The sequence below is a fragment of the Calonectris borealis genome, chromosome 2, assembly GCF_964195595.1.
Source record: "Calonectris borealis chromosome 2, bCalBor7.hap1.2, whole genome shotgun sequence".
NCBI lineage: Eukaryota > Metazoa > Chordata > Aves > Procellariiformes > Procellariidae > Calonectris > Calonectris borealis.
In genome coordinates, this window is record NC_134313.1 from 114336872 (window position 1) to 114363643 (window position 26772).

The 26772-nt window shown below is 40.5% G+C and overlaps 1 protein-coding gene across 1 annotated transcript; it reads left to right on the forward strand.

Moving 5' to 3' along the window:
• The first annotated feature begins 1485 nt into the window (after positions 1-1485).
• On the forward strand, positions 1486-21851 carry MPLKIP (M-phase specific PLK1 interacting protein). The gene is made up of 2 exons (XM_075142978.1): positions 1486-2013; positions 6552-21851. The coding sequence occupies exons 1-2, from the start codon at positions 1651-1653 to the stop codon at positions 6753-6755; spliced, it is 567 nt and encodes a 188-aa protein (XP_074999079.1). The 5' UTR covers positions 1486-1650; the 3' UTR covers positions 6756-21851.
• The last annotated feature ends 4921 nt before the right edge of the window (positions 21852-26772 follow it).

The window sequence follows — 26772 nt, forward strand, 5'->3', positions numbered from 1 at the left end:
AAGAAATGCATCAGCTAAACTATCCCAGTATAACTCAACATGTGTGTAACAATACGTATTTCTAATTTGTTTCGTGTGAAAAGGGTTTAAATTAAATGAAGCTGTCCTTTTCTGGAATAAGACTGATCAGACAAATTGATACTGATGTTGATAAACTGTCTTGTGTAGACATGGCATTCCTTGTGTGCATAGTAGTAATAGACAGAAAGTTGGTCTTCTAGAGAAGATAAAACAGTAAAGAACTAGCAAAAAAATTAAGTGAGCAGGTTTAGTCTCTTTCTGTTTTAGAACTGCAAGGATATTGCCCCATTTTTCACAGGGAGATTGTAAACCATAGTGGAGAGCTGAGTTCACTGAGAATATAAAGTTAGTTATTGCCATTGCAAAAAAAAACCCCACCCAACAAAAAACAAACCACCAAACAACAACTGTGTAAAGCCAAAGAAAAGCAAGACTGATATACAAAGCATAGACGTTCTGCTTATTTTATTAGCTAACTTTTGTTTGCTGCTGTTCTGAAAGCCCTTTTTAACTTTCATACGTTGCAATGTCCTAAAACCGAGTAGTGCTTTGTTGCACTGATGGAAATCCAGAAAAAAAATCTTTACTATTTTCTACTGAGCTGTTGAGGATTTGCATTAACATAGCTGAGAACAAAGCAGGAATGCTAATAAATAATATTGTTAAATTGAGTTTATGTTGCTAAATATGAGGTTCTCCTCCAAGAGAGTGTTTTCCCATGAGTTTCTATGTGTAGGTCTTGGTGCCTGAGCTACCACTCTACTGAAGAATTGCTGCCAGTTCAAACTGATTTTAAAAAAACCTTTCCATTAAAAGTAGACTTTAAATATGTCATTGTATGTGTTTTCAGTTGGGACTGCTATAATATATGTAGTATTTGCAGGCTCATATATTAAAAGACTACAAGAAGAAAGGACTACAAATAAGTGTATCTCAAGTGCTATGAAATGTGAGGCAAATATTTGCTTTGCTTCACAACAGTCCATTTTGTTGATTTGTACTAACCGTAATACCGTGGGCATTCACTGACGGAGTTCACAAATACCGGGGTTTATCACTATGCCTTATGATTTGAATTAACAGGCATAGCTGCTAGACATCTTCTAAGACTCTCTTGCTTCAGATTATTCCTCTTCAGCTTGGAAATGCACAAAATTCCTCAGGGTCAGCGTGACAAATCGCCGTTTAAGCCTGACGAGCCGGCCACCCGCTCTCCCGCCCTCCCGGTTCCAAGCGGAATGGACGGCCGCCGCAGCAACCTGCTCTCCGGCCACCGGGAGGAAACGCGTCCGCGAAGGCCAGAGCCGTCCCCGGGGCAGGCTCTCCGCTCCCGGCGGAGGCCGAGCCCACCCCAGCCAGGCCCCGGCCACCGCCGGCTCCCCGCGCCCCCTCAGCCGGGGCGGGCTGGAGGCCGCGGGGGCGGGGCGCGGCGGCCGTTGCCAGCCGGGTGTCCCTGGCCTCTCCTTCCCCGGCCCGGAACCTTTTGAGCCCGGAACGTTCCGTCCGCCTGGCGGGGAAAGGGGGAAAGAGAAAAAAAACAGAAGCGACGCCGCCCCGCCGAGGCGCCTGCTGGGGAACGCCGTTGCGCAGGTTTTATTCCTCTCCGCCATCGCCTCGCCGGCCCGGGCCATGTACCGGCAGAGCTTCCGCCCCCCGACGCCTCCGTACGCGGGCGGCGGCTTCCGGAGCCCTCCCTCCGGCGGAGGCCCCATGCCACCCTCCCCGCGGGGCTACGGGAGCCCCCACCACACACCGCCCTACGGCCACCGGCCTGGGCCTTACGGCAGCGGCCACTCGCCCCGAGGCCACAGTTTCCACGGCGGCGGCGGCGGGCGGTTCGGGAGCCCGTCGCCGGGGGGCCAGACCCCGCGCCGGCCGCAGAGCGCCAGCCCCCGGTACCCGGCTCCCTTCGGCGGCAAATCCCCGGCTGGAGCTCCCCTGCACCCGCAGCAGCACAAGCGCTCGCCCGGGGGCTTCCAGAGGCACTACCAGGTATGGGGCAGGGCGGTAAGGGAGACTGGCCTGCGCCTCCGCACAGCGGGGCGGGGGCGGGAGGGAGGGAGCCGCTGCTGCTAAGCGGGGCCCTCAGCCCGCAGGGGAGAGCACGCCCAGGGCTTGTGACAAGGCGCAGCATCCGTCTCCTCCACCACGATTTGCAGGGGAGGGCGAGACTTGCACCAGGCTGGGCAACACTGTCTTCCCCCCCAGTAGAGAGGATGGAGAGAACCCCATCTCAGGCAGCTGTGTGATCAGGAAAGGGAAGAGGGCCCCAGGCCTGGCTGGGGTCTGTTGTGAAGACACAAGGACTCACAAGAGTGGAGCTTTCTTCCTTTTTATACTCCGGCGTGTGAAGGTAGAGAGAAAAATAAGCACCACCCCAAACTGCAGCAAACACCTGTTTCCCTTGTATGTACCTCCGTTTGATTAGTTTTCTTTAACACAGTGTGAAGTGCTGTGTGCTTTTACTTTGCCTGTGTTGTGTTACATCATGGAAGCTGCCCTGTCCACACACAGCACTTTCTGGGGCATGAGCAGGGAAAAGAAGTGCTCTATTAAAGAGAATTAAGCTGAGGCTCCTTTAAGCAGAAATGAGAGCATCTGTTGGGATAGTAGAGTATCGGTTTAAAGTCTTTGCATTGCACTGAAAGCTTTAGTTTACATAAAGTAGTTTTTCTGAGCTTTCCTGAGAGCTATCAACAACAGGTTCTGTGATTTACGCTTTTTTCAGATGGTTTAGTTGGGGCATGTGACTGGCAGTGCAGATAGGGATGACAGTTTTTGAGGTGATACCAACTTTATGTACATAGCCGGCTTTATGCAATATTAGAGAAACCTTAGAAGTGTAACAAATGACACATGCAGTACAAACAAAATTTTCAGGTGCTCTTACTGACACTTTAAGGATTAAAGTGTAATAATGAAGTCAAATCTTCATAGAGATTAGTAAAATCTTAATGTGCCTGCACTGCATAATCACGTTTCCATTCAAAAATAGTCCTTGGTTACTTTTTTATGATGCAGATAACTATCTTACAGGAATCTCATAGTTGGTGGAAGGCGATCGTTATGAACTTTATACATAATTTTCTTCAACACAACAGCAAAGGCTCTCCCAGCATGGAAGCCTACAGATTGCTTAACCTCTGTACCTGTTGAAAAGGCAAAGGATGTGGGGTTTTTGCTGCAGATTCTGGAGAGACAGTTTATATCACCCATGTCTAGACATTTCCCTTCAGAAGATCACTCTTTGGATATTCAATTAAGTGTTTTTTAAAAGCCTGCCTTAAATTAACTGAGCAGAAGAATACGCAGGAATCCTTTTGCCTCTAGTTTTAGTCAGAACTGTTTCATGTCAGGACCTGTGGGCAGGAACAGTCTCATAGGCTTCATCCTTGGGCTTAAGAAAGAACCCTGACATAAAGAAGGTACAAGTTTGAATCCAGTCACAGATTGTCACAACATTTTCCCTTCTCCCCTTCCCTTCTGCAGACCTTGTGAGTAGTTTAGGAGCATTGACCTGATGGTGATGCTTTCTAAGACTAGAAAGACATCGTATGTCTGTAGCTTTGCCTAGAACTAAGGTAATATGTATGCGTGTACTTTTACGTGTATACATGTGGGTAGTTTTGCCTGGGAGGGCAACAGTGGCAATCACGGAGGGAGGTCTCATAAACCGTGAGTCCTCATTTTCTTCAACGTGGGCAACAAGAATCTCAGTCTGTGAGGCTGTGAGTAGATTCGAGTAGAGGGATTTTTTTGCATTCTAAACATCAGATTTCTTCTGAGCTATGTGGATTGTTCCCTTCTCTTCTGTAGATGCTATTGTTAGGAGAACTACAGTGCTTTTGAAATTTATGATGCTACTGTCACCTTTGAGATGAAAATCTCAAGTGACCCTTTAAAATCTCATCAGGAAATCCAAAAGACACCTTATATTTACTTTAGTGTTCTATTAATGACATGTTATTAGTATTCTATGCTCATTTTGTGCTTGCAGACTTTCATGTTTTGAAATGAGCAGAAAACTTAAAGAAAAACATAGTAAACTTGATTTTCCGAAATGGCTGACTTAACCTTTATGTGGCCAGTGCTTTACAGAGCTTTCTGTTTTTTCCACAGAGATGCATCTGCTTTAAACTTTATGAAAAGATGTTTGTTGTCTCTCTTGAATATCTCCTCTTAGAATTCACTTAGTGGTAGTGTTTCCCTTTCTAAACTCAACAGGAGTTAGTGAACTAGCTAGTAGCAGTAGCTAGTTAGTGGTGATGGGTTGAAAATTATTACAGAAAGTAAAAAAAAAAAATCTTGTGAAATGTATAATCATGATTTCTGTGCATCTGCCAGCAGCTAAAATTACATCAGGTGAAGAAAGCTGATAAAGGGAGTGACTGTCCCCATTTTCAAGGCAGTATTACCCCATTCAGTAGCGTGTTAATGAATAGCATAAAAAGATGTTTTTTCTACTGTAGAGAGAGATTTGTTATTCGGAAAAAAAGTATTGAGAATAGAATGACTGTTTCTTTAAGGAAAGTTCAGTGAGAAAAGGCTGTTGGCACCAGTGATCGTAAAATATATATTTTTTTAAGGTATCTTTGGCACCAAACAGTTTTTCTTGCACAGAATGGTTTCATTTGCACAGAAGGGCTATATTCCTTTTCCACAGGGCTATAATATGAATAAACACATTTTGATTTTTTTTTCCTAAATAAAATACAAAGGAAAAAAAAGCATATAATGACTAGTATTCTAAATTTTAAAAGATTAATATCTACATGCTTAAATTTAACACTTGTTGAAGGCTGTCAATCTTATATTACATAGCAATACATTTCCTAGATTTCAAACGTGCAAAAATGTTGGTGTTATTGATTATGGCATTATGGCATTATATTGTAGTGAAATTTAATATTATAAAATAAATCCATCCAACAGAGTCTTACCATTGAATTATTTTATTCTGTCACTGGATACTGCACATCGTTATGTCAGTTCAGCTTTCTTTTGAATGCTGCAGATTAGACATAACGTTAAATAAACTCCACACTCAAACTGTTTTACAATGTCAAAGTTACAGGGTCTCCATTAAACACGGTGTTTTAAAGTGTTAATTTTTTTTTATTTTGAAGATAGATTGTGCTGAATACTACTGTTTTACTACTAAATGTGAGTGCCTAACATAAATGTCACTTTTGCTACTGCGTGTTGACTTGCTCTAGGAAACTCCTTGTCCCTTAGAAAGTTTTTAGATGTATTCTGAGATGATTCTCTGACCTTACCCTCATATAATAAAGATGTTCTCTATCTTCTAGTAATTTTTCAATTTTGAGATCATCATCTTATCTGCATAACCTAATTGTACTACAATGAATCATTAGAAACAAGTGCCCTGTAAATAAGACATGGATGTTCCTGCATTTGGTTGTGTATCCATTATCATCAAGCTTTAGGAGTTCTAGAAAAGTACTTACTGAGACCACACAAGCAAGCTCCTGCCGCAGCATGTTTTCGGAAATAAGTTCAAGACTAAGCAGTTTTCAGTGGAATCTGTTCTTCTGGCTAAGCGTAGGGGCCTTCACTATATGGCACCATTTCTCAGTTTTGCCCGGAAATTGTTTCATATGATTTATTTACTAATAGGGCTTATTAGTCAAATTCAAATACCATCACTGCTGGTCCAAAAAGTTGGAAGGGATGCAGCCCTTAATCTGTGCTTTTACCCTCCTTTATAAAGTCAGAGGCTGATAATCAGCCTCAAGGAATCCTATTCTTCTAATCATACAGAATGCAACAGGCGTGTTTGGAAACTTAACGGTTGTGTATTTGTAGTATAGGTTGTTTAACTTTGGTTAAAACAAATGAATTTAAACAAATACAGCTTTAGACAAAACTTCACTTTTTGGGAAAGTGAATCTGAGGAAAAGAACAGGAGGAAAAGGTTATAACGATTTCCTTTATGTCATAGCTCTCTAAGTTGTAGACCTGTAGCAGGTTTGTAGAAGCAATTGTGGTGGTCCTTGATTTTTTTAAAAACAATAAAATATCAAAAGTCCCATGCAAAAGGTTTTTCTTTTATGCAATATCTGCTTAATCATTGATTACCATCCAGAATGTATGTCAAAGAAAGTCATCTGTTCTCAAATTTCACAGAACACTACTTTGGTTAAAACAGGGTGTTTTTCCCAGTAAGTTCTTCAGGTCATTTGTAGCTGTTTGCTTTATACAATGCTATGTTCAATCTGTAAGTACTTAATATACTTAGCATGAGGAGCTTTTCTGTAGTTATGTGCCAGAGTGACGTGACAAGTATTTTGGAGAAGACTTTCTTTTTTCTTATCCTGGTAAATCATCACTCATAATTAAAAGTATAATAAGGTTAATATTTTCTGAGGAAGATGCAGGTGAGGAGTAGTAATTATCTTTAATTATCAGCTTCAAAGCTCTGCTACGTTAGAAGGAAACTATTTTTTTCTTTTTTTTTAGTTTGAATTAGTCTATTAAATGTTTCTTTACCTGATGGTTTTCTTCCAAAGGGATCACCCAGGACATCTACTCCATTTGGTACAGCGCATGGCAGAGAGAAAAGAGTGTCTAATGATGTGGAAAACTATTACAGACCTTCAATGCTTGAGGACCCATGGGCTGGCCTAGAGCCAGTTTCTGTTACAGACATAAACCAACAATACAGCAGTGAGCAAACAACATATACTGGTAAAAAAGGGAGGTATTTCAGCTAACACTTTTAAAGGCCAAATAACTCCATCTTGTCAGGAAAACTTTGGGACAAAATCTTTACACTTACACAAGATGAACAATAATCAAGACCTTAGATAATGCTTTTATTTGATCACATGTCCACCCTTTTATCCTACTTTTTTTTTATTGCGTTGGATATTTTTATGTATGGGAGGGAAAAGGAGTGGTAGGAAAACTTACATTTCTGGCTACGTGGAAGTGCCTACCAGCTTTGAAGAACAAAGTGTTCTTTAATCACCAGCGACCGATCTGTGACTGTTAAACAGGTTTCCATATATTTACCTCTTCCATGCCAGGTTGTTAGCCTTTTATTGTAAACTCCTTTAGTAAATGGTATTTTTTTATGTTTCAACATTTTTAGAATGAAGTAACTTGGAAATAAAGTTTTGTAAATCCTTGTTTTGTAATGTATAAAGATTATTTTAGGACTTTTGTTAAGGTGTACACATTAACACAAATAGTACTAGTGAAATTAGGTGTCTTCTGTAAATGTGCTTGTATGCTGTAGTTAACCTCTGATTTTGTGCATAGTATTTTTTGTTAATTGTAGTGTAATATGAAGTTGAAACGTGACTTTTAGCCATCTCAGGAAACAAATGTATTGTCTTTGGAAAGTTTTATTTGTTGAACCAGCTCTTGAGTCATAAACATAATTCTGTAATCATTTGCTTTTGTATTTTAAAAAATATCTTACTTGGAACAAAATTAGACATTTCTGGATTATAGTAACAAGTCTGTTCAGTGGCAATTTAAATCTAAGGAGCATATAAAATATCAAGATTAAATAAATGCAAATGTACTTTCTGGATCCACCTGTTAGAATAGCATAGAATGAATGAAAGTTTGTTATATAGTTGACATTAGTACATGCATAGCATCTTTTTTTTTTATCTGTACAAGATTTTTCAATTTTTTAAATTATTTTTTTATTTTTATCTATGGTAGGCATCTTTGCCTAGAGAAGTCTTGGTTTGTGTGCGTGCATGCTATATTTTTATACTGAAGAGGAAAACAGTGAGGTTTTTTTAGAGCTTGTCTATATGTGGAAGACCATTCTTAAATCCAGTAGTGAATATTGTAATCTAGAGTAAATAAGAAATAGTTCCAGTTGCAGGCATGCTCTTTACATGCCATGTTGAGCCTGCAGTAGATATCTAAATTTTTGTTGAACGTACCATTATTTGTTTGCTGATCATGGCTTTTAAGCAGTAGGTAAAGGGTGAAAACTTAGTCAAAAATAATAAAAGCGTTAGTTCAGTTTTCAAAACATACGTTTTGTTTTAAGCTTCTTACATACTTCACAGACAACATATTTTTGAAGTCCTTAAGCATGGTTAGGTAGAAAAGCACAGGGAATCACATTAGACTGTTCTTAGTAACTTGTCTTTTGCTGAGGTAGAATAGTCCTATATACTACTTTGTCTGTTTCAGCATAAAATGTTTTGGCTTAATACGGCCTTCAGGAACAACTTCAAACTGGAAGGGTGGTTAACATGTTGAAATGTGCTAGCTGAGTCTCTTGCACTTTATGGCCATAATCTAAAGTTTGTCACTTGTGTCTTCCCCCAGTTGAACGTATTGTTTTAGTATTATATCCAAAAAGGCTGCTCAGAGAACTGAGAACATAATGCCTGCTTGATACCAAGAATGGTTAGATCTTCATCCCAGAATCAAAACTGTGCCTTAAATGGCAGCTGTCAGTATCGTTATCTGTAACGCGTACCAGCAAAACTGAGATGACTTGACAAGTTGTAGATAGTCTTTAGAATTTATAAATCAATTAATCAATGTCATTGTGAAAAGTGAAGTGTAAAGTTTTTCCTTTTTTTTTTAACCTTGTCAGGTGCTGTAAAGCTCACAAAAAAGTTCCAGGGTGCTTAACCGAGTCATCTTTTGTGTTACTATTTCCTGTGTAATTCAGTGCAGTTTACTTTTTGCAATGTTTGGTGATTTTGGGGAAAATAGATACAATGTTATTTAAAAGACTAAAGCTATGACGTGTTCCTGGTTAGATATGAGAAGAAACTGGGTTTGGAAAGGAGAAAGGAAAGGAAAAGGATTCATGACAGAAGACAGACTGTTAGAGGTGGGACTGCTTATACAGTAGCCAATATCAGCTGCCCTTGCACATTGCAAAGATGCGTTTTTCCACTTTGGCTTTGCAGTTGACCCAGGGATCAAAGCCAGCCTCCTCTGGTAATAACTGTTAACTCCTGGAACCGGGTGTCAGATATCAACGAAGGTAAATGTTCCAGAAAGAGAATTGAGGAAATAATCTTGAAGCATTGTTTAATCGATACAGGCCTTCCACAATGCCATCTGTTAAGCTGCTGCTCCAGTACACTTCAGGATATGACCCAACAATTATAAGTACATCATACTGCAAAAGACGCCAATAATTTGGTCAAGAATCAGCAAGGAATTAAAATGTAGGTGTATTAAACTTACTAACCTCATCATACTGCACCAAAAACTTTAAAATGATTCACCTTTCTGGCTTCCAGGAGAAATTGTGCAATTAGAGTAAAATTTCAAAATGTCATTGTTGAATAGCTGTAAAATGCATGAACACATGTTCAGAACTATAAATATAACGTACTTAAAGCCAATTTAAGCTTTGCCTTTTTTGCTATCATATCCAGGAAGCTTAAGCATTTACTTCCTCACCGATTTTTCTCATTTTTCCCATATGGCAAACATTCTTTTTCCGCACATGTTTCTAATGGAGATAGGATATATCACTTCCTCATTTGTTAATGAAGCCACTTCATAGTAACAATATGGCTCTGGAAATAGTATTTGATGATAAAAAGTACAGCACAAATACATCCTTTCTTCATGAGCCCATGAAACAAAATAGCGTCTGTGTCTTGTTAACAAAGGGATTCTTCTGTAATGAACACACTAAGAATATGGGCGTTGTTCTTTCTTCAACAGACTTCTCAGACTTTAAGGTAAGTCATTTAGCTCTTTTTTTAGAAGTTTGGATCGATGTACTTCTTTTCCATTCTGTTTTGTTTGTATTGTGTTTGTGCATCGAGTCCATTTGACTTCCCATTCAATTGTTGTAAAGGGGTTGTATAACTCATGACTAACTCTCTTCTAGCAAAAACAATTTCATTTGTTGCTCTTTGCTACTGTGTTTAACAGCAAACTGCATTGCGGCTACATTGTGCTAACATCACAGTAAGATAACTTAAATCAGCCAAATACGATTCTGTGTAACGTGGCAACACACTGGGTGGGGAGTTACCCCAAGTTGTGTACTGTAATACTTGAAAGATAGTTTAGGTTTGGGTTTTCACTGTGATGTTATAATACAGAATATTCATTCTTCTCTGGCACTTTGGACATGCTATTTTACATTTAAATTGTAAAACAATTTAGAATGTTAAAATTTCAATTAAAACAGGATTTTAAAAATTCATATCATTGCTAATTCTAAAGAGAAGTAGCTTAAGGCATTGAGAAGTAGCATTTTTCTAACATCAAAACTGGGAACACTTTGCAGGGGAGATGCTTCTGGTCAACAGAATGGATAACTGCTTTTGCAGTCAGGTTGTTTTTCTTTTCCTGGTGAGGATATCTTTATGTGCTCTTCACTTTATATAAATGTGTTAATTAGATATCTGAGGGGGAGTGTTTGAAACATGCATTGTATGGAAAGTCTACAAGTAGCTATTCAACTCCCTTCTAAAGAAAAGTTTTTATAGTCTGTTTGGGTTTCAAGTTGTGCTTGTGAGTAATCTCACTGATGTCAGAGGATTTACTCATGCAACCAAGATACATAAGTATCTAACATTACAGTTTGAAAATTGTATCATCCATTTGTCTGTCAGTGCTTTTTACCAACTCTACAATAAACTGTTCTGTTTAGCAATTGGTCTGAATTCAGATTTCATACATGTGCTTTTATACATGAGCCAAGACTGTCTTGCAATGAATTAAACTTGTTTTTACAACATTTTCCTAAATTCTCAAGTGTGAAGATTTTGTTCTCCTGTCCCCAAATCTTGGCACTTACCTTCCTCCCATCTTCCTTGTGCTAGGGAAGAAAAGGGAGGATTGCCTACACTGATTGGTGAAGAATCATGTAGTGATTTTCACGTCTCAGGCTTTCAGAAGTTTGTATAGCAATTGACATAGGTAATTAGATAAACGCTTTTATCATTTGAGATGACTCAAACAACTTCTTACACCACAAGAAAGGAAAGAAATAACCAAGTTGTGTTAATGCTTAACAGTAGTATAGTTCTAGCATTCAGTCATTAGTTCACAGGCGAATTTTTTGCCTACAGTAACGTTTCATCTGAATGTCTCACTAGACACAAAGTGAATCAGTTTAATTTTCTGCCATTTTCACTAAAATGCGTGCTTTGCTGACTTAGAGTTTAAGAACACTGTCTCAACCTGGACTTCTGAATTTACCTTTACAAAATAACTAGCTCTTGAGTGTTAGACCTCAAATCTAGGCCTTCCCTTTAAAGCATTTTAGATCTGGCTAAAAGAGCTTTATCTCATCCTCGTTACTTCCTTGATGACACTAGGAAACCTTTGACTCCTGGGTTAGAAACAGCTGGGCAGATGCTCGGTGCCAGAACAGGGTCATCAAACTACCCTTCCTCTCCTAGAGATTACCCCGAGTTTCTTGTCATTCCAGTGCAGTGGGGCCCAGGAGGTATTTTGAGCCAAATAGTCACCCATTTGGTTTCACCAGCCGTATGTGGGTTGCATAGTGCACATCCTGGATTTTAAATGTTACCAGCATTATAAATTCTAATCTGTAGTTTAACTCCTAAAACTGTTGCGCATTCTCTTCTTCTGCAGGTGAATTCCACTGCCCTTTGTTCACTGATCTGTGGCTGTTGCACATTCCTTTTCTGAACTATAAATGTAAACATTTGTATACAAGAAAGTAACTTCTGTGAGTAAAAGGGATTATACTGGTACAGTTTCAAAGTGAAATTTTTAATACTGCTGACACTACTGCTATTAAAATAAGAGCTTCTGTGTCCCCCTTTAACAGGACAAAAATGAAGCAAAAAATTAAGCAACTGAGATGCTGAGCTGGAAACTATGGTCTGTGCAGTGCAAGATGGACTACATGAGTAGGGGAATCATTACAATTCAGCATAATCTATTAGCCCGTTTCCAGATGGCAGGTAGAATGGGTTTTTAATAAAGAACTGAAAAAATACCATCCCACTCCCTAATAAGGCAGAAAAAGGTAGTTCTCAAAAACTATCTTACACACAAAAGAATTCTTATGCAGCCTCAAATTCTTACACAGCCTTACAAACTCTGAGACCTGTCTTGTTCTTAGTTTTCTTGTGGAGAAGCACTGACTTGTTACCGATAACTTCAAGGCTTCCTATGACGTGAGCTTCAGTCAAAGCCATCAAATCACCATTTGACCTGATCTCTGACAAAAGTGAAAAGTCTGTTTCACATCAAATATCGGACATACTCCGTTTCACAAAACTGTAGGCTGTACTATTCACTGGACGTGGAAAGCTTTTGACACTAGATTAGCATATATTTCTTAAATTTTTAGTGTAAAGTATTCCTGCATTTTGATTTCAAATGTCAGTATTTTTTTGGCAGTAAAAAAGCTATACCTTCAATTTCTAGCAGGGAAGTAATTTTCAAATATTAAAATTAATTCCCAAAATTGCTTAATTCTGAGTATTCATTTTTTTCCAGGTAACAGCGACAGGATTGTGGAGGATGTATTAAATTTATACTTTTTTTTCCTTAGAAAAGAAGGAAAATAAGTTTAATTAATTTCATTCAAATGTCAATCTTAATTCAAGTACTGGTGGCAGTTGCATAGTATAGTTCAAAAGAATCTGAGGCTCCTTCCTTTCTTATTTGAAGGAGCTCACATTTTCCAGTACCATCCAACGCAGTTTACCCAGGCGTGCTGGGTCAGAGCTTTTGCAGTTGAGATGCTGGGATGGAAATCGTGGTCTGCGCAGTGCCAGAGGGACTACGTGAGCAGGGACATCATTGCAATTCAGTGTAGCCTGTATTAGCCCATTTCCAGATTGCAGGTAGAATTGGATTTTAACAAGGACAAAACAAGTAAGACCCCTTCCCTCCCACACACATATAAACACACCTCAAGGGATTTTTCATTTTCTAAGCCTATGGTGAGCCACTATGTTATTGGGGTCAAGGATAAGAGAATTTAAATTGTTCTTTAATTTATTCCTTAGTGACAGCATCTTAGGAGGCAAAGAATTCGGCATCATGTCAAGCTGAAATTTTTAACACAATTATTTTAAAATGGGATGCACCAAAAATCTGCACGTACTACCCTGCTTTTATGGGTAGCCATAATCATGCTGCTCAATGCTGTATTAAAATACACTTAAACCTTCTGGTATCCATATGGATTTTGCCACAATCTAATTGCTGTGTAGTCAAGATAGTTAAAAGCTGTTAGTGTAGAGTCAACAAGTGTTTGCTTTGGGTTTAAATCTTTGTAGTTTGCGTGAGGAAATTCCTAAGAGTTCAAACTGCTGAACATGATGTTGATGCAACTATTAGTATAAATACTGATAAATGGAAGAACAAAACCTCTTTCATGCTGATGCAAGTCATTCCCTTTTCAAGCATCACACAAGCTAATGCTGAAACAAGGGAAGAGGAATCAAGCTAATTGACAACTTCTGTGGATGACTACACAGCATAAGCCACAAATAACAGAGCAAACATAAGCTTTAAAAAACACTGATTGCCAACTGGGGAGTAGTATCAATAATAATTGGATTGTAAGTAGTAGTTGCACAGTGCTTTTAAAATCAAACCACTACCTCCTGTGGCTTAATGAAGATTATTAGGTTAATGTAAAATAAGGCTTTGAGCTGTATTCCCTTAAGAGATGTTGGGAATTAACATGTTGCTATTCCTACAGTTGAGTTTGCAGAAGAGAATAAGTATCTTCACCGCTTGTCTGTGAAGTCTAGCATCTTTGCATAAGTAGCATCTTTGCGTGAGTCTCATTTCATCAATTTTTTTTTTTAAGCTAAGATAAAACTTTGCATTTGAAAGTCTTGGGGATTGTCAAAAAGGTGAAAGGGAGAATTAACACCTGCAAATGGTCCAGGTGTACGACTTGTGTTGGTAACTGTAAGAAGGCACCAAGGGTGCATCTATTGATTACTTGCCATTCCCCTTTCCTAAGCTATTTCCCTTGTCTGTAAATTTTTAATAGCCTCCTGGTTGCTATGGCAATTAAAGTGCACCAAGGAAAATGATTTGGTTGTTCATTTCCAGATGTTAAGAAAGCAGTGTGTGCACCGTGGACAACAGGTTGAGAAACTGCTATAACTGGTTTCAAATGAATGAACTGCCAAATTGCCTCCCAGTTGAAACTGGAGACAGCTTACAGTACCAGCAGTGTTCCGGTACTTAGAAAAGCTTCTAAAATAAAGTTCCAAGTGTGTAGAAAGCTTGCGTAAAGAACCTTTAAATCCCTGTTTTCAGGGTATCTTTTGCATCTCGTCGTATTTTTCTGACAACATTTAATTTCCTTTCAGAATAATCGCTGTGTATTTTATATATTGACTCTGCTGTAGCCTATCATCCTCACTGCTGTGAGGTGAGGAAGAAATAGTTATTGTCTATACTTTGTGAATACACAACTGGTAATAGCCCGATTTAATTTCTCTCTGCTATTAGGTCACCCCAGTAAGCAGGTGACAGAACTCTTTTCATTTAATTTATCTTCTTACAGCTTGAAAATAGTAGATTCTAATACATTAATAAACACATCCACAAGGCTTTGTGCACTTTATATTTCAGGCAAACAGTTTAAAGAGACCTACCAAACGCAGGTTGTTTTTTTTTACCCCCTGCTTAACTCCATCCAGAGAAGATAACTTACATAGTCTTACCATAATTTTTCCTCCCTGGTGAGTCTTCTGTCGCCTCCTTCGCCCCCCCCCCCCCCTTTTTTTCTCAGAACTGTCTGTACACCAGCTATATGCTTGTCTGCTGGAGGGTTTGGTGGAATCGGTGCCACTCAACCACCCACTAAAGGTGCTGTCGGTTTACATTGCTGGAGATGATGGAACTATGTCAACAAGTGAAGTGCACACAAATCCTCCCGACTCCTCTAAGCGAGCCTGCGTTGACTGGGTGGTGTACTTCGTTGTCAGATGTGCGGTGAGAACTGTGCGAGGCAGACTGCCCCTACTGTAGCGGCCACCCTTTTCTGTCTAGATTAAGGAAAAGTTCTCTTCTGAACATGCAGACAAGTGGTGCTCACATCTGTGCTAAACATTGCAAAGACAGAGGCAAAGTCACTCTGAGAAGATAACAGAAAAGGGCGTGGGAAAACAGCGTCATCTTGATCCCAGTTCTTCCTGATAGCTTCCCAACATGACCATCTCTTAAATACTCGTAGTTCCACTCACCATATTCTTGTTGATAGCACACCAAGTTGGAGGGAGGAAAACTACCTCATGAAAGCATAAAATCAGGTACTCTCCCTTCAGCAGCCACAGAACATATTACTGTTTTTCAGTCCGTGAATGACAAGAAAGCAGATGTGCATTTTAGAGAGAAGCGAGATTTATGAGCAGCAAAAATAAGAAGTCTGTGTGCATTGGGAACCTTCCTATTCCTATTTACTGTTAATTAAAAAAAATAGTTCAGCTTCAGTCCAGCCCCAGCTACCTGAGTGCTAAATTCTACTTCAGAAGCTTTTAAACAGCCCCAAGATCTGCTATGGAGCAACAGTTCTCAGTCTTGTGACCTTTCCAGTGAGCAGGAGGAAAAAGCATGTTTCTGGTTTCATTCTAACTATTGATGTATCAGAGAGAAAAACAGCAGAAACGCATCTAATCAAAGTATACGCCTTTACCAGCGAGTAGTCTATTGCTATGTAAGCATTCCAAAACAAATAATCCAATTCTTGGTGTTGAGGAGGATGATCAGTACAGCAGACTTCCCCCTCCAGCACCTGCTGGTGAGGAGACTCTCTAGTGAAAGGGTCTACACCTTCAAAAGCACATCCTTTCCCTTGAAGTTCAGCACGAGCCTTTTTCAGTATCACAAAGCATCAGCACAGAACGTGGGCAGGAGCCCAGAACACATTGCAGGTCTCCCCATAAGTGACACCCAAGAGTAGAAAGCTCAAGAAAGACATTAAAACCTTCATTCATTTCTTTATTCTGTTTCTTCACAGGCTCCACAACATTCTTTGTGGCCAAGTCTTGCCTTTGCTCTGAACTCCCTTTCCACCGACTAGTCCATAGTCTTTCTTTGGCTGAGACTTCATTTGAACCAGATATTTCTCTCCTAAAACACTTCCACTCTTTTGTGACTTAAGCCATCCATAAATTACCTTCTTCAGAGCTATCTGTATCACAAGAAGATTTTTCCATCCTACCATTGTTCCCCACGTTCTCCTGACAAAGCAGATATTGCAAGTGCTTTCAAATCCAACAGGTTAGAGCTTGGATAGTTTAAAACGTGTTTCAGACTAAACTTGCTGATGTCTGAAACAGGAAAGCTAACTCAAGTGAGCTTTTCCAACAATGAATCTCGGGCCAGCAGCTGTCAGTAACCTCCCTAGTAGTAATACTATCGCTGTTGCAACATCGATTGCAAAGGGATCCGCAAAGGTACCTCCAGCTGTAACCTGTCTGATCTTCCTCCTTTTTTGTTCCTGCAAATTCTTTTCAGACTCCTGCTTCACTATCATTGTCCTGCTGGATTTTTTATTTTATTTTATTATTTCTTTTTACTAATTCGAAATTTTAAGCATCTTACAAAGAAGTAAAGAAAAATAGTTTTTAAAGTTCCGAGCAAAATCTCTTCCTATTGAGTCCCGAAGAGTGGGTGAAATGAATAGCTTCAGTGAGTCTAGTTTGTTAAGAGGTATGGGATACAGACATTTTCAGTAAAATGTGGATCCTGTAAACTAAAGCAGTATGTGAAATTTTTTTTTTCCTAATAAACTGTACATAGATTTCGTCAAACCCCAAATCTCACTGACGATCAGTCAATGCTAGAAAGAAGTATTTGTCCCGATATCCTGCACAATGTTAGGTCTAAATCTCACCTGGCAACTCCCACATCAAACCAAAAATTTCATTTAAACCACAACATAGATAGCCACTATTTAAATATTTCAGATGGCACATATGCCAACATCTGTCTATTTAAGTTGATCCCAAGCCTAACCACTGTCGCTTAAAAAGTTGCTTTCCATCTAGGCTGGCTTTGCCTAACATCAGCTTCCATCAATGGATTACATTTTTATATTGTATTAGAGAGTCATGTATCAAATGTCTATTCAAGGTAGGTGATCAAATAACATTTGAACATTCTCTGCAACAATTAATTATAGCCATTGAAGTCACATTAGGACATTTTTTCTAGGACTGGATTGTCTATTTGTTTTCTGAAGCTTTTCTAGTAAGTTTTAAAGTAATGGTTTACTTCAAAATCATTAAAATTATATACTGAGGTCCTACTGATTAATATTCCTCTGCTTATGTATCATACTAACCCTTACGTTCAGCATCACACTGGAAGGTGGCAGTCCTCTTCACTGTCATCTCGTTCCGACTTCTTGTGTCTTACAGACGTGACCAACTTCATTGATCTTTTAAGTGCGATCTTACATTTCACTGCATTAGAATATTAAGGTGCACGCTCAGTGTTCCCCTCTGTTCCCTCATCTCCTAGTGCAAGAGTGAGAATGGCACCTAAAATAAAAACACAAACATCATAATGCTCCACATACTAACCCTCCTAAATTTTAATCATTGGCCACCACATCTTTGGTGCCTTTGTTACTCGCTGGCTTTGAAAAGCAGCATTTGCATTTGTTGTCTCCCAGGCGGAAAGAGTTAAAACAATTCACAGCTTTTTCTTGGAGTTTCCCTCTCCTCTCCAAAGAGGACTGTCCTGGAGTCATGTAAACACAGACATCTGCGTGCTGTCACTTTGTCAGTCCTTCTTTTAAATTCATAAGAATAAAAAGCGTCCCGCAGGGGCGTCCAGAGCCGGCCACTTTCTGCCGGCCTTCGTGCTCCCAAGCGTCCACAGTCAGGTGAGGGGTGCGGGGCCATGTCTGTCTGTCTGGTCTTTGTTAATGCTCTTTTACGGACTTGTTGACTATGAGTTTGTATAATCCTTCTTTGAAGCTAATGATACAACTCGTTCTTTTAGAAAATAATACCAAACCCAATTTGCTTCTCTTATAAAAAAAAATGAGCAAAATGGTCCAACTTTTGTGTACCTAACTGAGCTAAGTATGTAAGGGAAATTGTGAAGCATGATAAACTTTTATGGTATGAAGACCATTAAACTCGAGTTGCTACCAAAAAAAAAAAAAATATCTGATTTCAAGGCAAAGCGTGGTATTTCAGTGGAAGTCTACAACTCTCCATCTCTTCTGTTTCTGTTCAGAGGCGCAAACAACCCCTTTATATCCGATGTAGAAATCGGGGCTCATCTTTAATTATTTTGCCTCCCTGTTACTCCAGACAGGCTCGTGTGAGAGATCTGTGCAAATAGGAGAACAATAATGCACAGTTCTAGAAATAGCCTTAATCCCTATGTCCCTCTAAACAGAAATTCACCTTACAGATGTAAACATTGCTTTTAATATAAAGTTAAACCAGTGCATTAATTACATTTTGTTAAGCATCACATCAACCGTTACAGAGGATGACGCTATTATTCCATCATTTTGCAAACAGGAGAATTAAAGAATAGCAAGAGAAGGTGTCTTGGTTAAGCCTTATTACTATTTAGCAGCAGAAGAGAACCCGGTGTTTTCTGCACTCCCTATTGCATTCCCTAAAGCTCATTAATCAATAAAATTTTCAGAGCAAGTTTCAAATGCATCGCCTTCCTGGGAGGAGAGATGCCAGCAGAAAGGCAGCCATGCTTTCCAACACACACTAACGATAAACGGTAGCTGTTTAATTCTGTGAGCCTCTCTCTCTCTGTTATAACTATTCATTACATGTTCCAGATCCTGATATAAGTCTGCAAACCCACTTTCATTTTCCTGAGCACCTTTCAAATTTGCTGTAAATAATACAAATAGACTCGGAAACATTGCTCTTAACAAAAGGAATCCATTTCTCACATCATTAGCGTGCAAGGACTTGGAACAATTGAGAATATCCACGATTTCTTCAATAGTCCACACATTTGTGTAGTTCACAGCTCTCAAGGAGAGCTGCATTTCAAGTCGTCTGTGGCCAAAATAAGTATGCCAAATTATACATAATTTTTTTAAAATGGAAGGTAGTTTTATAACAAAAAAAGCAAAATTCTATTCAAAAGGGAAATTCTGTCACTAGAGAATTAAATGGAAATCCCTGCTGAAGTTAACAGGGGTTTAGATTTCATTCTTTATCTGACCTAAAATCTGCAATGACAGCAGAAACAATTTCAAACTAAGATAACAGTCTAAGTTCTCATGCACAACACTACAGCAGTGGAGGTCACAGTCTCCTAAGAGATAGAGAGGGATACTTGTACTATTGAATTTCACTGCATATGGAAATGATTTGTCCTGTAATTAAAAGTGTAGTTCCCTTCCAGTGGAAGATTCTCACGCAATTATCACGGAGCAAACCAGTCTTTAGCTCTACTAGCCATTAATTTAATGAAGCGTCTTTTTTTTTTCATGACCGGTGTCTCCATAACCGATAGATGCCCAACCTGGCAGAGCACCTGCTCACTCGTCTCCTGGAGACAAATGCGGTTCAGCGTTTCAGGTTAATGAAGCAGAAAGCAAAATGCGACCGTACTCTAAAATGTATTGTAATAAACTTTCTGTGCTTCAAAACAAAAATAATCCACAAACTCACTTCCAGAGTTGAAGTTTCTGGTCTTCAAGTTTTTTTTGATTGGGGATTTTTTTTGGACAGGAGCTTTAAGTGGCGTAATGTCTTTCTAGAGCGTAAAACTGTCACCATAATAATTACGAGTTGTTTCATGGATCTTCTTTTTAAAAAGCTACAGAAAATCAAGCCTAAAAATGTTGATGCATCGCTAGTAGTTGTCAAGCTGTGGAAGTGCTGAATTTAATATTCCAGCTATTCTCAATATATTGCATGATGTAGACGATGTTTCGCAAAACACAGGATGTGTAATACAAGTGTTACAAACCTGATTTCTTGCTTTTTCTGGCTAACTACAGAGCGTTTAATGTCAAGTTGAGCAGCTTTTTCATTCCCACTTACAGTTTTAGACCTGCTCTGAAGAACAGTAGGAGCTGCCAGCTTCCCCGGCACACTTCGGAGCACCCACTTTGCAAAAATCCTATTAGATATAAAAAAAATCTAATCCAATTTGTTGGGTCTGTTTATGTGCTTATGAATTTAATAATGCTGCTGTTGATGTGTTTTCTCTCCTGTCCTGTGAAATCCTCCTCCCATGGAGTTACACAGCTTGTCCAAGTGTCGTGCAACCAAGTGATACTCTGTTGGAAGAGAGGTCGAGCCAGTGTCCCGTTAAACAGTCTCCACGCAGCAAAGCACGCGCTTCTGTGTTGTTCATGTTGCTTTTGTCTTGTCAAATTGTTGTCTCTGCATTGTGTGGAAAATGGCTCAGTTATCCCCTTTTCCTCCAGCAGAAGCTGTTTTGCGTATCGATCGCACTTAAAACGCAACTAGAAATAGATTCCCTCAAATTGAGTGTCAGGGAAGCATCTGCATTTGTTCTCTCTATTCTGCGTATGAAATCCTGACCTTTTCCTGTTACCTGCAGCCTCTTTTGTTGTCAGGAGAAGGTTTTAGAAGTTTTTATTTTTAGTTAGTCAATATAACTGATCCCTCTCATTCTCATTACATTTTTCTTCCCAATTCTATAGAGGCAATTGATGATCTCGCCTAATATTTAAGCTACCAACTTTCTTATTTTGTTACGGACTGCAGTGACTATATTTAATGCTGCCGGATGCTGGTTACTCCCCTTCTGCTCTTGCCACCACAAACATAATTACAGATGAAATATTTAGACAGAAATGTATTTTAACCAAGACAGGAGGATGCCTCATGTTGGGACTGTATCTCAAGTAATCAGATATTTTTAGAACTTGATGGAAATACATAATCAAGAAAAAAAGGCCGTTTAGGTAGTCATGCCAGTTTCACCAAAAGATTTCGGTGAAAATTACGTTTTCTTTAAAATGCTGACATGTTCTCAATCAAACTTTTTTTCATTCATCACTTCAAAGGGAATAACAGATGCTTTTAAACAAATGTTGCTTCAAAAAAGTAATTGAAAAGAATCATTTATTTACTTACCAGCCTACGAACTACTTACTGTGACAAGGTATGGCTCCTTTTTATTTTTACATATAAATTTCATGCATACAAATCCATATTTAAATGAATTGTATGCAATGATGATTTCATATACATTGCATACCTGTGTGCCCATACTCTGAGCATACTAAAAGAGTAAGTTAAAATTAATTTCCTGTCACAGACTTCATATTAGCGTATCTTTTCTGCATTTCACATTTATCCTTTCTGCAAAGTCAAGATCCCCTTATTTTCATCACACTATATCTAGCCATATAGCTACATTTTAAATAAACCCAGGAAGCACTGGATTTCAGATGCAAAGTGATGCTTTGGCTTACTGCTTCCCATCATGAAGGGCATAATGTAATAGTTTTTAGAATACAAAAGCTCCCTAACGCTGAAACCTTAATACAGGAGTTGAGAAATGAAAAAGAAGAGTGGAGAGGCTGCAAGGTAGCAACAAATGACAGGCGCGTCAATAAAGCACGCAGAAGGTTTCCCTGGATGTCAGTAAAGAATTTGCATTCTTACAGTTAAGACTTAAATGTTGTACTTAATGCAAAAAAACCCAACCAACCAACCAACAAAAAAAAATGGAGCCTCCCAGGAGATCAGTTGAAAGAGGCGGCCATCTCTGGTTTATCTGATGCTAGAAACTGAAATAGGGTTGAGTTTCTGATAGAACAGGTCTGCAAAATTCTGTGGGATTTGGTTTTTTTTGTCGTTGTTCCCAAAAGGCAATATTGTAATTGCAAGTACAGTTTGCAAATAAAAATTATTACTACTACCTGCATGTCTTCTTTCACTGTCTTGCATAATTGTATGTGCTTGCTTGGAAGTCTCAGAGCAGGATCTGCAATCCATAACGAGAAGCAATCTGGGGAGAAAAATGTACCTAGCGTCTAATGAAGTCTGCCAGGTTTAGAGTAATACTTTCCTGATGTGGAATCACCAGACCATCTGCAGATAAGTTTTTAACTATTATTTACTACCCCACTTCTCATATCCATCATTAATAGATTTCTGTTCATTTCCCATGTCTTCTGTAGTTCTTAGTCTATTTTTTGCCCCCCACAATAAATGATTTTCTTAAAAAAGGTGTTAAACAGTCACAGTTAACCTTTGTTCTGCAGTAGCAGGGTAGAAAGCAGGAAGGTGCCTGTGCAGTCAGATAGCCCACCGCCTTCCTCCTCTTGGGGGCAAGGACTCCAGCCCGGAGATGACACGAGTTTTCAAGAGTATTTGTGGGGCGGGGAGGGTTACAGGGCTGCACATGGGTAACTTTGGCTGCTGGTTTTGTGCACAGCATCCTTTGTTTCCCCGTACGGGGATGTGTTTTCATTTTAAACTCTAGCACAGGAAGGCAGGGGATGGCCTGCTCCTCTTCTGTAGCTTCCATGTATTTTCTGCCTTTGGGTCATCTGCAAAGCAGAAGTCCTGATCTCCCCATCGCACATTGCTTTGCAGGGGTGTGGATCAGAAAGTTGTTAAGTGAATGAAGAAGTTCAGCATTTTTCTAATGATCTTCAGCACTTACTAGCATTTCTGAGAAACTTAAGCAATGCTTTTATTCTGATGTTGGTCCTGAGGGACAGGGTACATCTATTTATTTATATTTTATGGACAAGCAACAAGGCAGAAAGAGGCTAAGCAACTTGTCCAGGACAGAACAAGAAACAACCTCATCTAACCTAAGCCTTAGTGCTCTACCTTGTATTTTGGAAACAATCGACGTCCATTGGCCTGGTGGAGGGAACTGGGGAATAGCAAATGCTGGAGCATCCAAAACCCATTTTTCCAGAAGGGATAGTAAAAGCAACATACAAAAGGTAGCATCGGTAATGCCGGCTTTAAAGATGCTACACAGCAATATTTGGGGTTTTTACACTTTAAACGTCATTCCCTGAGAATAGCAACATCATTGGAAAAGCATTTTGGAGCTTCCCCCGATTTTTCAGAGCAGAGGACCTCCAGTTTACCTTGTCTTGGAGCTTACATTTTAGAGACAAACATTGGTGTGGCATTACAAAACTTGGACCATCTGTGTGCTCATCTCTGCACTCGCTGCTGTAACCCAGGCAAAACAAAAAGGAGACACCCATATTCGGCTCCTTACTTCGCTGTAGACATCCTGAGGGACCTCTGACAAACCCCTTTCTCCCAGATTGCCATATGAAAAATAACAGCATTTTTCTAAACCCCTTCCCCTCCGAGGTAATGTGAAAAGAAGGGTTGTGGTGTGTTCACCAACTGTGCTGATGAGAGGCAAGTATTCCCTTCTTACGGAGGGGGTGAAGAATGATATGCTCCGGTGGATGCTCTGTGGTTACACATCCCAGATGACCAGCAGGTTGCTGAAAATGATCTTGTCATTGAACCAGTGACACGATTTCAACTATTCCAGGAGGCAAACGATGCTTCCGACCAGGAAGGAATGGATGCACGCTGGGGGCTTAGACCCAAACGCTCCAGATGCTCCATGAAGGAAGCTTGGATCAAAACCAACCTCTTCGCAAGGCAGCAGGACGCCGCAGTGCCGCCGCGTCTCTGAGCAGTTCCAGGCCCCTGCCGCAGCAGAGCGTCCCCTCCTCGCCGTACCCTGCCCCGCCGACCTCCTCCTCGGAGCGCAAACGGCACCAGCCCTGCATGAACCGAGAGCCAGAAGGGCGCGGAGGAGGCAGCAGCCGCAGCGTCGTCCTGCTGAGAGCAGGGCTGCCCCGCGCAGCCGCGGGCTCGGAGAGGGGCAGATGAACAAAACCGCTGTGCTCTAGTTGGGTTTTGTCATTTTACGGTTGAGTTTCCGTCCCCCAAAAAACCCGCTAGAGAGACTTAACAGCATTTATGTGCCCCATAATGTGCACTACTAGGTCACAGCCCGCAGCCGGCACCGCCTGGAGGGAGTGAGTTACCTGGGGTGGCGGGGAGCGCGGAGGGTTTCTGTGCCCTCGGCCTGCCCTTCCCATAGCAAGGTAGAAGCAGCACTGCTAACAGACACGTGAAGACAACGTTTTGTAGCCCAGGAAAACCTCGTTTCCAGTTTGTTTCAAATTCTCATCTACTGATTTTCTCACATTGAAATACAAGATTTATTCTCCCTACAAGGAGGGATTTTTAAAGCAAGTTAGGGCTCAGTTTGGCAAGAAAGGTGAAAAAAAAATAAAAATGAGAGGGATTGTTTTTGGATGAAGTCCCAGACATAGTGCTTTGTCTGTGTAGAGACTGAAGTGAGTTGCAGTGAAAAATGCATAGAAAAAATGCTGGTAAACGATTCTGGCTGCCTTCAGGTAAGAGCATGGGGAATCTTTGGCTTCACAAGTGTGGAAGATGCTTCCCTCGCATTTTACCCAAAAGATACTCTGAGCTTTTCAGTGTTAAGTACAACATACATTCCCCAGCCAGAAATAAAAGCGAATCCCGCCAGCGGGCGCATTGCCCCGCAAAGCCGAGTTCAGCCAGACAGGTGAGGTTCTTCGCTTCTTCCGTTCTCGCTCCATGAGATCTTCGTCAGGGAATGGATCAAAGGAGAGAGCTTGTGTATGGCTCTACGGCCTGTTGTATACACTTTCTTCCCCATATCCTGGTACATCAAAGAATTTGAAACAATAGCCAGGAAAAAAAAGCCTGTAAAAAGGGAGTATTTCTAGAGTATCAACAGAGCTACTCACGTATCTCAGTGAAACAGAAGGGAATTAGGCTTGGACAAGCAGATGCAGTGCAGCAGGAGACCTTACCACAGGGCTGGGCCATTCTGGTGATCCAAATTCTGGCGATTTATTGAAACCGATGGCATTTCTTTGGCCGAGGCGTTATTCTTAATCTAGAGAAGTAGCCCAGGAGACAGCTGTGTCAGCAAAGTCTGCAGCGTGTGAATTCTTGTCTCCTCCTTAAACAAAAAAATAAGACCTGTGTAAGAAGCCTTTTCCTACCACTAGTCTTTGAGGTTGGAAGTTGTAACATGAGCTACTGAAGTTCAGCTTTGAGAGAAGATGTGAGGGAAACATCCTACCCCAGCCCCTGAGAGTTGCCCTACGTGTTGCCCACAGGAGCGAGCTGCTAGTGAAGAAAGCAGATGGGGGTGCCGTGGAGTCCAGGAGGAGCAACACTCAGTACTTCAGCAGACCTGGGGAAGTCTCATGCTGGTTTCTAACATCCAAAAGCTCCCTGCAGGATAATACTGGTAAGGAAAAACAGGAAAAAAACCCAAAACAAAACCAGGTCCTGCTTTGAAACCACTCCTTTAGATTCTTTTTGCAATCAGTGAGGATGGAGGAGAATGAAGGTAAAAGCACTCTTGCTGGACACATAAGTGATGATCTCTCCCTTGCTTCTTGTTCAGGGAAAATCCCCTCCTAAGTCAGGCTTCTGTCCAATTCCCTGTACAGCCCATTCCTTGCTCAGGGTGACCCCGACACGGAGCAATGAGGAAAACCAGCATCGGCTCTTGTGGCACTGATGCTGAGAGAGGGCCCTGTGGCAGGGCACGCTGTTCTCCTTCAAGCAGACATCAGGACTTCCCTTGCTGCTGCCAGCCGGGCAAAACCAAGGTCCTCAGAAAACATTTGAAAGGCAGGAGAAATAGTGTTTTTCTCCCATGTCAGAACCTGCTAACATATTTTACACATTTGTAAAACAGGTCTGAAAAGAACTTGCAGGATGAAAGAAAAAAGGCACCTTTCATGTGCTACACCTGCACGTTAAACGCTCGCTTCCAGCTACGTCCTCTAGCAACTATTACCGTACCCTTGCATGTAGGAAGGAGTATAGCAGAGACACACATCTGCACAAGTCAAATACTAACCAATTAATCCCCCTGAGTTACCTTAAGGGCAGAACACAGCTGTCAGATCTGCTTGCGAGTACCAGAAGCTCCCAGGCTGGTTTTTGTAAAGCTTACGCTTGAGTATTCCCTTTTCTACCCAGTTATGTCTCTTCCACACTGTATTTTTCTAATGCTGAAAAAAAAATCTTCACAAAGCCTCTTTGCAAGAAGTCCTGTTAAAGATGCATTCATCACGTTATGAGAACTTGCCATACCAATAGTACGTCCAAAGTACCCGCAGAGGAATTGTTGAAGCAGAATCGAAGCCATGCTGTGAAAAGTGATCCGAGTATTGCCTATTAGCAAGGGCTGCTATACCTGAAAAAAAGGAAAACATTACCGTAGGCTCAGACTCAAAGTTCCTCCTGAATTAAATCACACTGACTGTGAGTTTTCTCCACGGACAATAATAAAAGCCCAAAATCAGCAGCCATAATGAGCAAGTGGCTTTAAAAGCAAAACCCTCAAGCTCCATGGAAGCAAACGCAGTTGACTGGGAAAAGAAACAGTTCCCCTCATTTGTCAAATGAAGGTCTCTCTCCCCTTGTTTGTCGTCGCTGCCAAGAGCTCTGACTTGCATTTTCTTCCACGTGATGGGGGAGTTTGGTGGCTGTAATCCCCTTCATCCGGATGGCCTGTCAGAGCTTACAGGCATTCCTTAAAAATAGAAGCAATCTAATCCCAGTTCAGCTAATTTAACAGAAGTTTCTGCAAAACTGCATGGTTCTTTCAAAGCTAACGGGCAATAATTCATGGCTGTGACATGAAATGGTTTGCTTCCTCTCTTGCCACCGATTTCACAGATGCATTCCTTGCTCTGTGTTGTTCTGCAATTATTTGCATCTCTCCTTTTTCACTTGATGCTATTTTACTTGCAGCTGAGGATGC

Excerpts from the sequence above, each read along its gene's own strand:
- MPLKIP (XM_075142978.1), top strand. The coding sequence starts at position 1,651 with ATGTACCGGCAGAGCTTCCGCCCCCCGACGCCTCCGTACGCGGGCGGC. Across the intron at positions 2,014-6,551 it reads GCTTCCAGAGGCACTACCAG|GGATCACCCAGGACATCTAC; the intron begins GTATGGGGCAGG and ends TTTCTTCCAAAG.